Here is a 12,929-nt window from a genome sequence, read left to right on the forward strand (position 1 = left end):
GTTGTATTTTACACCACTAGCCATGGTGTCTCGCATGCTTCCTCGCGCGCGCCCGCTTCGGTTCAAATTCACGCTTGTTGCTTGCTCTCTACTCCCACGGCAAGAAATAAATGGTGAAGTGAGTCATAGCTTAGTCTCATCTCATGCTGAGTGAAGGACATCAGACATGTTTTATAGTTATTAAGATTACATATTTTAAGCCCACGTCTTCGTCCAGCGGTTCTGTTCCCCGCCTATTCGGCGGCGCTGCCGTGAAGGAACTAACCCTAAAGGCGGTTTCGCGGCAGTGCGCATCGCGCTGCAATGAAACTACACTTTCAGGCAAAATTCGCACTGCCGTGAAGCCACACTTCAACTCATAATTCGCATATAATTCGCACCAGAAGTTGGTTGTTAAATTAAAAAAAAATAAGGTTTTGGTGTGTTTTGTACGCTCAGAAATATGGTAAATTTTAAAAGATTATAGACTGCTTTGGTTTTGATGAGCAAGTCGCAGCGGAGAACTCATAGCCTAGACAAGGCAAGCACGTATTCGTTTACAGTCGCTTACTGATTTCTGTGAGCCGCACGGCCGATGTGAATAGAATTGCGCTGATGCGGCACTAAGCCGTAACTTTGGTGGCCAACAGCCCGCGAAACAGCGCAGGTTAGGCCTAACCGTCAAGGCAAGTGTCAAGCCGTCGCGGGAAGGTTGCCTCTCGTTGGTTTTGGGCCCCAGATCATTTTCGCTGGCCAGTCTGAGGACTACAAAAGGGGCAAGCGTGCCTATCAAGTTCGTCTGTGCGCTTACAGAAGCTCCTGCTACAAGAAAAAAAAAAGAAATTGGCTCGATCACACCTATAATGTGAGTGGAGTGACAAGAAGTGAAGAATGAATCTAGAGCACGAAACAGATACGTATCCTTGGTTACAGATCTATAGTGCCGAAACCATTGCGGGGAGTAGCATAGTCAATTGACTTATCCATACTCGTTTATTTCCTTCTGAACTGAATCGTGGCAAACTCATCCCAGTTTTTTAAAAAAATGCGATAGCTCATTATTGCAGAACTACAGACCTATTTGCATTCTACCGTTCTTTGGGAAAGTTATTGAGAAACTAATTGAAATACGGCTAACGAAATACCGTTCTAAATTTAATATCCTTTCTGCATGCCTGTTCGGTTTTCGCCATGGATATTCCACAGAGCTGGCACTTATTCACCTTACGGGCCAACTAGAGAAATTATTCGGCGAGGGATTTCTCGCCGCCCCAGTTATTAAGGACCTGACGCAAGCATTTTATAGCATAAATCATAATATCCTAAGCTCGAAGCAATTGGCATTTGCGGTCCTACCCTTTCGCTCCTAAAAAGCTACTTATATAACCAAGTTCAAGTTGTTTCTGTTTCCGGTGCTTATTCTCGACAGCGAACTACAAACATCGGTGTGCCCCACGGCTCCATCCTGGCGCCACTTCTGTTTATGGTTTATATTAATGATTTACTTAATTGTCTTTTTGTACAAAATGCATTCTGTACGCTGATAATACCACAATATTCACCTTTCATAAAGATATCTCATCTCTCATTAATAAGCTAAATGCTGACTTAGAAAATATTCTAAGGTTCTGTAATGCTAACATGTTATCTATTAATCAGCGATAAATAGCTTCCATTCCACCTATCAGTTTTGGTCCCCACTGCCTTCATCCAAGTTCATGTTAATCTTTCCTTGCGTTGCTCAGTGGCTATGGTGTTGCGCTGCTGAGAACGAGGTCGCAGGATCGAATCCGGGCCACGGCGGCCGCATTTCGATGGGGGTGAAATGCGAAAACACCCTTGTACTTAGATTTAGGCGCATGTTAAAGAACCCCAGGTGGTCGAAATTTCCGGAGCCTTCCACTACGGCGTGCCTCATAATCGGAAAGTGGTTTTGGCACGTACAACCCCATGATTTAATTTAATTTTAATCTTTCCTTGGTATTCTACTTGATTGTAATCTGAAATATCACAATCATATTGCTCACATAAAAAAGAAAATAGCCTACCGTATGCGCATCTTAGTTAAAGCACGCCCTTACTTCTCACGTACGACATTGTTCTCCCTTTACCACTATTTTGTCCACTGTCATATTACTTATGGTATAATATGTCGGGGAAACACCTATAATACTCATATTGCGTCTCTACAGACAGTTCAGAACCGAGCCATCAGAATAATTACTTGTAGTTTACGCTTTTCCAATGACACTTCCTTACTGCACGAGAATAACATCCTTACCATTTCTGGGCTGACTAAATACAACCTAGGTATTTCCCCCCCAGATTTGTGCATAATGAGTTACCATCAATCCCATTTTCACCACCTAACCTGACAATTCATAGTACCACCAGATTCGCGTTGAATAACAACTTTCTTTTACCAAGAATCCGCATTAACTACGGTAAACAAACCGTGGAATTCCCTTCCATATCAGTATGGAACACTCTTCCTCTCATTAGGAAAAACGCAAGATCTTTACGCCAGTTCAAAAGGGAACTAAAAATGCATTTATTATTGACAGACTAATGAAAAAATTTACTGTAACCGTATTTCTGTCCGTTTTCTTTTTGTTCTTCCCCCTTTTTTGTTTATTTTTGTTCTTGTAAATAAATTACTGATATTTTCTTCCCATACAATTCTTCTTGCTACCATGAGATAAGCTAAACCTTGTTTTTTGCAAGCAATTCTGCATTTTGCTCTGTTAACGTTCATTTCCTGTTGCTTGTATACTACCTTATTATATGCTACTGTTGCTTTGAGGTGTCAACTATCATAACTGTTCTTGTACAGGAGCTCCCGATACAGTCTTTGACTATGGCACCTCCTTCTGCATCTCCTTCTTCTGCATTTCATTCTTCTGCTTCATTGAGTCACTTGTAATGTGACCCAACTTCTAACAATAAATTCTGATTCTGATCCTGGCACGGAGGCATTCGTTACCTGTGACACTCATCTTCTTAGAAAGTTTGGAAATTTCCTCGCCAACAGGTAGATACGATGATTTGCACTGATGCGGTCTTGTGTGTCCGCCGACGTCGGCGCTGCGGTGGATATCGCTATATTGCTCCTTCATGTACCAGATCCTTGAACAAAAAGCTCGTGCGTACCACCATGGCCTCCGAGATTTACCCCCGCGCGCGTTTTCGAAATGCGCGCCGTGGTGGATCTCGGAGGCCATGGTACCACTAACGTGCGGCTGCGCGTGCTCTATCTTGAAAGCGATGTGCGTCGGCTAAACAGTCTAGGCGGGCCGAGGGCTGATGGCTTCGTGTGAGCTGTGTTGTTCTCGTCCCTTAGTTCCCGTGGAAGCGTGAGGCATCACGAAGGGTAGTACGTTCGCTACTGCTGTCGATCTTCCTCGCGCCCAGCGTTTTGACAGCGCGTGTCCGCAGTCATCGAGTGAGAATGTGTTCACGTCTGCCTATGCGCACGTGACACTATGTTTGTTAATTTAGTTAGTAAGCGAATGTTTACACCTTTATACGGCCGATAAAACTACTATCTTTACTTCGTACAATGTCTATAATTTGCTATCGCAATCGATGCTTCTCCTTACAGGCGAAACTGAGACTTGTCCTGTTCTCCTACTTCACGTTTTTATACTTTGCGCCAAGAAGAGTACGTTTAGTAAGTCTAAACACCAACTTGGCCATGAACAAGTACTTTTGGACATACTTGCAGGACCGTTATAGTATTCATGAGCCCATGACGTCTGAAGAGAAGACGCATGCAATGCATGCATTGCAGGAACGTACTCATACTATGTACGTAAGCTATGGAGAGGTACCTAGCTGGATGACAATAAGTCGATTATTATAAATTTCTTGTCAAGCTAGGTACGCCTTGCACCAATTATAGTTCAGCTGGAACCTGTACCACATTATTGAGGTACGTTAGACTTTCGAAAAAGGGCTACACTACGCCCTCGGCAGTGTTTCCTGTAAACTCCAGCCACTTTATAACCGGAGGGTGTTATTCCCTCATCGCATAAATCATCGTGTAGCCCAGTGGCGCAGTCGGGGGGTGGGGGGTGCGGGCACACCGGTAACGTGCCCCCACCCTCCGAAATCTCTTTGTTAGTATGCCGCCAGACCAGGTCCCCCCCTATCCCCGTCCACGGACAATTGCGCACCTCCTCCCCCCCCCCCCCCCTTCACCAGAAGGATAAATAAATAAGTAGGTTCCGTCACCCCTATAATATGAGTTGAGCGATAATAAGTAAGCGCGAAGAAGTCAGTAAGCTTTCTCAGCAACCTCCTGTAATATTGACAACCTGCACATTGATTTGAGAAAAACGAAAGTAACAATTTGCGAGCGGGACAGGAAGTGGGAGCACCTAACGCGCACTCAGAAACTTCGACAGGTTTGCTGGTGGATTGAACCCAACTGTGACGCACATTCTCAATAAACGTATCATCAAAGCGTATACGTACCTATTGTCCGTATTATTCTGATATATTATTGCGAAATGACGTGGTTGCAGCCTATAGCTTTTTACGGATAGCGCGGACATGGTTTGAGAAGTCTTCTCTAATAGTATAATCTTTGTATAGTATAGTCTTTGAGCTTGGATGAGTTTTCCAGCCCCCCCCCCCCCTTGTTTTTTTTTTTTTGTAGTCGGCGCCTACGACACAAAGCGCTCCTTTCCACTGTCTCTCAAATCCACGTAAAGACACATTAATTAACTTAACGTATTTAGTGAAGCATACAACGTAACTGTCGTGCCCAATGCAGATTTACTTGCATTGCACGTTCTAAAAAGGAGACATGAGCCGTCGGTTGACACAACCAAGTCTCCCGCCGACATTACTGCTTCTGTGAACAGCTACGCGATGGCGACACCACCCCGCTAGACATCGATAGTCTGGTTTAGTTTTCGTTTCCTTCCATGCTAAGTATGCACAGAAATTTACGCACAGGCAGAAACCTTCGCATACAAACAGATAATTTTCTTCAAATCCAAAACATCTCACAAGAATCTATGTCTCCACGCGCACATGACGACGTGTCCTGCACAGTATCTTGTCCAGTTTCGGTAAGGTGCAAGTGGTACCGATATATGGTACCGAAAACACCTTGCCATGACAAATTGATTTAAGAATTTTCGAAGATGAATTCAGCTTAGGAGAAGGCATTTTGCATCACCGTAACCGAATTGCAAATAATCGATCACTGATTTAATACTCCCAGTTAGCACAGCTGGTTCTTCTAATGCGATCAGCGTTCTGTGGGGACTTCACCCAGTTTGCGGTATGTGCCTAACCTCTTTCCCATACCAGTGACCCTTGTACAGATTGGCGACGTTACATAAAAATGTAACCGATTACAATTACAATTACTTCATTTAAAAAATGACTCACCGTCCCAGCCCTGCTAAAGTGAATGTCCAGCGAAGCTGCTGAAAAATCCTAAGCCCCAACACTCAGTGAAGGTGGATGACCAGCGAAGCTGTGTAACACACGACAAAGAGGTGACAGAATTTTGAACAAATGTGCGAACACATTTATTTTTATCAGTGGTCATCGTGACGAAAGGTACGCACACAGATTTATTTTTATACATCCGCGCTCATTCGTGTTATACATTCGTTATATACATTCGTGTTTTCATTTCGCGATATACTAAGGCAACGAATTTGAGACCTGAATCACCGCACCGACTGGTAGTGGGCCAGTGCCGTCAGCGCCTTCGCAGAGTGAGGGGCAGTATGGTAACGCTGGCATGACGAGAGGCAATGGAGCCAGCTGTGCAAGAAGACGACGACGACGACGAAAGCGCGAGAAGTGGCACGAGTCTTCGCTGCATGATTGTGATGGTTTCTGCTCACACAGATTTGTTGACGGACACTGAAAATGTACGGAACCCTCGCCGTAAACAGCTTCGCTGCAAAACCATTACAACTGCTGAGGGGGTATGCAATGCTTTATTGCTTTAAAGTAATGGTAGTAATGGTAATTTTGACAGCACGCCGCCGCTGCTCGTATTGCCCTTTCTTTTTCCCTTTGCCGTTCCTCGTACTCACGCTGCTCCTTGGGAGTCCTTTGTGTTGCCGACCCATAGCGGTGCTGCAACAACAATGAAATCAGTTGCTAGGCTGGCTCTTTTATATGCGAAAGGCTAGTGACATCACTTCACACGTCGCAAGCTGCCGTCGCCGCGGCAGCTTGCGCAACAGTAATATTTACAGGGAAACGTAGGCGGGGAGCGCTACGTGCTTCGCATTGTTATCCGGAGCGCCTTATGACCAGTTATGTAGATGTTTGTGTTTTTCCGAGCGTGAAAGAAGCCCGCGAATACACGCAAAGTGCCTCGAGCGGCTTGTCGCGCGGCAATTTTGCGTGCATTTGCGGGCTTCCTTCACGCTCGGAAAAACATTTTATGTAGCACGTACTGAGCAACAGAAAGCTGTATCAGGAGTTTGTCATGTCGCTCTACAATTTTCTCATTGACAGTTTTCATAGACATATAATATTTGAGAATTTGATTTATTAATTAAGGCTAATTATCTAATTAGGCGTCAAGAAAAAAAATTGTTTGAGTATTTCCAAGCGACGGCAAACAGCATTACCTTTGTTCTGTCCAGCTACGCCGCATCTGCATATTTTGAAACTCTGGCTAAAGTCAGCTGGGACACCCTGTATAAGGTCTTCGCACAAAAATACAAGCTCCAGCAAAGAAAAATGAAGCGTTACGCAGAGCCCACGCATTGTGGGAATCTATATTTTGAAAAGCATTTTGCAAGTATCTCTATCTAGCATCGTTTGGGTTCAGCAAAGTAGTACAATGCGCGTGCCTTTGTAAGGCGAGCAATTGTGTGTGTGATGGGTGTATGCATGTGACGTCAACAGTAACGCGACGGCACGACAATGACAGTAAGAAGACAAGGGCGACGACGATGGCGTGACAACTGATTTATTGTACTGTGACGAAAAAGCCGGACAACCTGTTCCTTAACGGTATGGGGCGATCCCGATTGCGGTACAGTGTCACGTGGTGTCTCAAAGCTGAAGCTGTCAGAGGGAAGCACTGGGGAAAGTGGGCTGATCCTGAAGACGGAGGGAGAGGGGGTGCAATGTAACATGGCAAAGAATGCTTCTCATTAGAAACGCAGTTACGCAGAATAGGCCTTCCGTGGCCTTTCTCACTCCAGAAGATGGACAAAAGCAGACGGGAACTATATAGTAACTGCTCAGTCCACTTCTCTTTTCCGGTCCCGTCAATTACACTTTGTGCGTGTGCTGCGCTTCGCCAACATGCCCAGAGGTGCACTAGTCTGCACTGTTCAACAGTCTTGTAAAATAATGTTGTTTTATTGGAAGGCAAAAACACAAACTATATTGACGCACAGCAGCAAGATGGGAAGCTGGGACTGTGTGTGCGTTTACATAGTGTGCTACATGCACCCGCCGCAATTGCATGCCAAAAGATGGACAGCTCGTTTTGCCTTGTAGCCTCGTCGTCGTAGTCGGCAGGTTATATGCACTGGTCTTCGTTGTTTCGCGACAATATTATACAATGATCGAATGATTCGAATCCCACAATGGATAGCAAGACTTGTGCAACATTTGCTGATGATGATTGGTGCTTTCGTTTGAGGAACCTCTGATGCGTTTGGCGAAGCTTTCAAGCGCTTAACAGTTTTTGGCGTGGGTAAACGGCTACAAAGTTATACAGCCAAAATATATGTTTCTTAATTAAGATAACCGAGTAGAGATCTAAATGTGAAAAAAATCGCTGGCTTTCTCTTGGTCGGAGGGCGAACTGATATCGAGCCCCACGACATAAAAAGAATTTCGATATTTTGGTAAAGAACAAGCGATATTATGGGATCACGTATTCAATCATAGGAGTAAGCCCTTTGTCTTGTTCTCTACAGTCCTCTCTCTTTTTTAACTTTTTGTTTATGTGTTCATCTATAAGTCGCGTCGTCCCGCCTGCTCATAGTAAACCGTCTTGTTTATCGCAAACTATGGTTTGATTGCTTTCCTTTATGACTTGAGAAAACAAGTCTGACTTTCGGTACTGATATCCAAATGTTGAAGGGGATTTTCTGAATTTTACATAATCCGCAGCCTGTTCACCAGGTGACGTCATATCACCTGGGCTGCCTATGTAAACTTGTGCTTTTCTGTCAAGTGTTACATAGTCCGTTGTCTGTTCGCCAGGTGACGCCATATCACCTGGGCTGTCGAAGCCCCCGGTACCATGTGCAGCGTATCGGACGGCGAGGCCACAAGATAACACCGATAAAGGAGGGCTCCGCCACTCCACCGGCCGCGTCGCCCACAGCCCCGTCGAGGATCCCGGCAGCCGCGGGCTGAACAACGCCGCCATGGACAAGCTCTTCTTCACCGACTCGTTCAGAAAGATCCTGCGAGTGGGGAAAGTGCAGACAGACAACAATGTCTTCCGGCTCCACTACCGCTTCACGGGACTGTTCTTGCTCGCCTGTAGCGTGCTCGTCAGCGCAACGCAGTTCTTCGGCAACCCGATCTACTGTGTGGCCCACGACGCTATACCCGAACCGGTGATGAACACCTACTGCTGGGTGGAGGGAACCATCACCCTGCCCCGCTCGCTGAACGCCACAGTGGGCAAGCAGGTCGCCTCGCCCGGCGTCGACCAGCGCCGCATCAAGGACGGTGACGAGGTGATCGAGCACGCGTATTACCAGTGGGTCTGCTTCGTCCTGTGCCTGCAGGCCATCATGTTCTACTTCCCGCGCTGGCTCTGGCGGAGCTGGGAGAACGGACGCGTCCAGGCGCTCCTCCTGGAGCTGAACAAGCCACTGCTCGAACACGAGAAGAAGCAGAAGCAGGTGGACGACGTGGTGGACTACTTTTACCGGCACCGAAGCCAGAACCAGACGTACGCGCTGCGCTTCTTCCTCTGCGAGCTGATCAACTTCGTCAATGTCATCGGCCAAATGTACTTCATCGACAAGTTCCTCGGGGGAATGTTCTCGACTTACGGCGCCGACGTCATCCGCTTCATCAACGAAGACCCCGAAGTGAGGGTGGACCCCATGATTCGCGTCTTCCCCAAGATGACCAAGTGCCGCTTCCACCGGTTCGGTACCTCGGGAGACGTGCAGAAGCACGACTCCATCTGCCTCCTCCCGTTGAACATCATCAACGAGAAGATCTACGTATTTCTGTGGTTCTGGCTCATCATCCTCGCCGTGGTCACGGGAATCGCGCTGTTGTACCGTGTAGTCGTCTGTTCGTTCCCCCGCTACCGGTACCTGCTATTGAAGACCCTCAGTCGCATGGTGCATCCCAAGACCATGGATCAGCTGGTGATGAAGGCTGCGTATGGCGACTGGTTCGTACTCTACCTGCTGAAGGACAACATGCAGGCGCACCACTTTCGGGACATCGTGATCAAGCTTTCTCAGAAGCTGGCAACGGAGAAGGACCCGGATTACGTGGACGGAGCGCTCAACTCCTCGGCATAAACCACACCCACCTTTCCGACTTCTTGAACAGCATGGCGAAATATGCGGCTCGGTGCGGTACCGTACGTGCAAACATCGACACGTCATCGAAACTAAGTCGTTACACACAGTGATTTTTCCGCATATACCACTTCCATACAGACTTGTAATAACTTTGTGCATTTGTTCATTTTTTAATAAGTAAAATTATATGTTATAGATTTTATTACATCGCTGTTAATGACAAGATCGAGCGTATCATTTTTATAATATAATTATTTATGAGGCTCCGAATAAGTGCTTCGTAAACCTCTGAATGCTGATACGAATATTTACTTTTTTTTGGCAAACGTAAAACAGTTTTAGTGGAACTTTGAGAATTTTCATTTTGAATTTACATTGTGTTCCAAGTTGTTCAGTGGCTCGCTGACGAAATATCAGAGTATACTGCTTCAGAAAAGCAATACAAGCACAGACGCTACAGCACTGCCGACTTTAGAGATCTTCAAAGAGCGCTTAGTGTATAAAGTCGAAACACTTGTTGGCCTCTCTTCATCGTTAGAATGGGCTTCCAACCAATGAAGAAAACCCTTTGTAAAGTCGAGGATGGATTTCAACCAGGAAAACATTATGCACCAACAATTTAAATGACTAAGGGTCCACAGGTTATCCTTTAAAGGCGTGAAATCTGATTCTTGAGAGAACACACCGACCCTGTGACGCTATGGACTTTAGCGGCTTGTAATGCACACTCAACCTTATTTTTCATTTGCGCATTCACCTTCTCAACTTCAATGCTTGCCTTTCTTTTTTTAATGTGAAACGCGTACCCGGTTAGTTAGTGGCACAAACACGGTTTCCAGGTCACTATAATGCTAATATTTTAGTGTGGGCCGCGTCGCAAATCACGAAATGACCGTGTCTTTCTGGGTTTCCCAACACACAATATTCTGTGTTCGTGTTTTGGTGTTCAAAGCGGTGTTCTCGTTCATTACATTTCTGCTTACTAGCACACTCTATGTTTATAACTTTTTTATGCATCTGCATTTGCGCTAAATGGTATAGATGATGTGCTTTGAACTGCTCTATGCTTCCTTTCGTAACAAACGATCGGCATTTTGGATCCCGTTCACGCGTTCGTATATGCTCTGACTGGGTTGCTTCAGTGTTGGTTCCTATATAATGTAACCCTACTGATCTTCGCCAAACTCTGATTCACGGCCACAAGATAGCGTATGTGCAATATGATCCCTCTAAACCCAAGCGTCTTGATTGTGATGGTCAATTGTGCTAATTCATCAGTATTTTGTAGAGCCCTTGTTTGGCAGTCGTGCCTGTAGCAATAAATCCAGTGCTCCGAGACTGACGTTTTAACGTGAAAATGCCTTGAGAACTGGCACAGAACACTGATAAAATATCTCGCTTTCGGGGCGTTGAGGTTGCCAATGACAAAACATTGGGGAATGTTGCCTCAAATAGATTTAATTAAACAAGTGGCAGAATCCTGCGGCTGTCGTTCTGAGAAATAAAGTAGCGATAATTGTCTGGTTCTTTCGAAGAACAAATTAGACTGACACAGTGAAGCATTATTGGCAGATTATTTTATTAATTAATTGTTTAATCGCTTCTTATATAGCGCTTAGGAACAGCTACGGAGCCTTCCTACTACTACTACTCCTACTGCTACTACTTACTACTACTACTACTACTACTACTACTACTACTACTACTACTACTACTACTACTACTACTACTACTACTAATAATAATAATAATAATAATAATAATAATAATAACAAATTATGCGAAGATCTGCTGTAGCAGATAGCGCAATTCCACATTCGCAGCAGGATTATGGGGAGCTGCACACCCGCACATTTCATTGCAGTGATCAATTTGCTAATGAACGTTGGTATCTCGAAGCAGCTTGTAAAAAAAGCATTCAGAACATGCATTTACGTACAAGAGACGAAGTCTGTCATTCTCCTGTGCCTGATCATTTAGTTAAATTTTTCTTTTCTAGCGTGATACAGACTGCCGCAAAAAATCGCTGCAGGGAACTTTGGCGCTGCGATCGGTCCGCGCTACCGTGATAATGACGGTCAGAATGAATTGGTGTAATCTTCGCGCATGAGGCTTCAAACGTACTTCCGTAGTTTATTGCTGTTTATCTTCTTGAGTCTCAAGGCATTAATAAATTTCTAGACACAGCAAGACAATTAGTCTATCTGCCCACATGTATAATCATTGAGAATTGTATTTATAACTCAGCATTTTTCAAAAATGATATGTTTGCAAAGTCACCAAGCGGATCGAGCCCGCCACTACGGCGTGCCTCAGGATCAGATCGTGTTTTTTTTTTTTTTTTGCACGTAAAACACCAGAATTGTGTTGCCTTTGGCATTTGGCAAACATTCTCAGATCATGAAGAGCAGGTTGCCATTGTCCCTAAAGAGAAAAGTGTATAACAGCTGTCTTACCAGTACTCAGGTACGGGTAGAAACCTGGAGGCTTACGAAAAGGGTTCCGCTTAAATTGAGGACGACGCAACGAGCTATGGAAAGAAGAATGATGGGTGTAACATTAAGGGATAAGAAAAGAGCAGATTGGGTGAGGGAACAAATGCGAGTTAATGACATCTCAGTTGAAATAAAAAAAAAGGGAAATGGGCATGGGTAGGACATGTAATGAGGAAGGAATAAGATAACCGATGGTCATTAAGGGCTACGGACTGGATTCCAAGGGAAGGGAGGAAGGGAAGCGTAGCAGGGGGCGGCAGCAAGTTAGGTGGGCGGATGAGATTAAGAAGTTTGCAGGGACAACATGGCGACAATTAGTAAATGACCGGGGTAGTTGGGCAAGTATGGGAGAGGCCTTTGCCCTGCAGTGGGCGTAACCAGGCTGATGGTGATGATGATGATGATGATGTGTTGCCTATCATTCCCGTGCTGGCTGAATTACCACACTTGCAGTTTCCGTAGACCCCATAGCACCCTAATTCCATGTATAGTAATTTTTGAAGGAAACATTATGACTGGTCGTACGGCAAGTTTTTCCGTCTGGCGAATGAAGCACCATGCGCAAAGGCAAGGACTGCCGCACTACTGTATACCGCTGATCCATAAACGTAGGAAGTCTCATAGTATATTTCTATTAGCGTGATTATCTAGCAGATTGTTACGTATCGTTCGATTATTCCTGCTACTGCCCAAACGGACGCCATGTGCGCATGCGCGAATCGCGGAGTGTGCGCCAAGTCGGCCCCCGGCAGAAACGCCAACGTGCAGCGTCAACTGTTCAACGTTGTTTTGTAATGCTGTACACTTCAATATAGGCGGTACCTTAACGACTTCATAGATGATCGACACCTTCTGCTTGCTTTCAACGGCGATCCGAACGTAACAGGAAACACACTTCTGCAAGGTGTGCATTGAAATACCCGCACGTTGCAGACGTGCGTAAGGAACCAAA

General features: G+C 45.3%; 1 protein-coding gene across 1 annotated transcript; it reads left to right on the forward strand.

The window, feature by feature from the left end:
- The first annotated feature begins 8,281 nt into the window (after window positions 1-8,281).
- On the forward strand, window positions 8,282-10,820 carry LOC126522440 (innexin inx2-like). The gene has a single exon (XM_050171185.3). It carries the CDS (start codon window positions 8,355-8,357, stop codon window positions 9,477-9,479), a length of 1,125 nt encoding a protein of 374 aa, XP_050027142.1. The 5' UTR covers window positions 8,282-8,354; the 3' UTR covers window positions 9,480-10,820.
- Window positions 10,821-12,929: the final 2,109 nt, after the last annotated feature.

This window comes from Dermacentor andersoni, chromosome 6, assembly GCF_023375885.2.
Source record: "Dermacentor andersoni chromosome 6, qqDerAnde1_hic_scaffold, whole genome shotgun sequence".
In the NCBI taxonomy this organism is placed as follows: Eukaryota; Metazoa; Arthropoda; class Arachnida; order Ixodida; family Ixodidae; genus Dermacentor; species Dermacentor andersoni.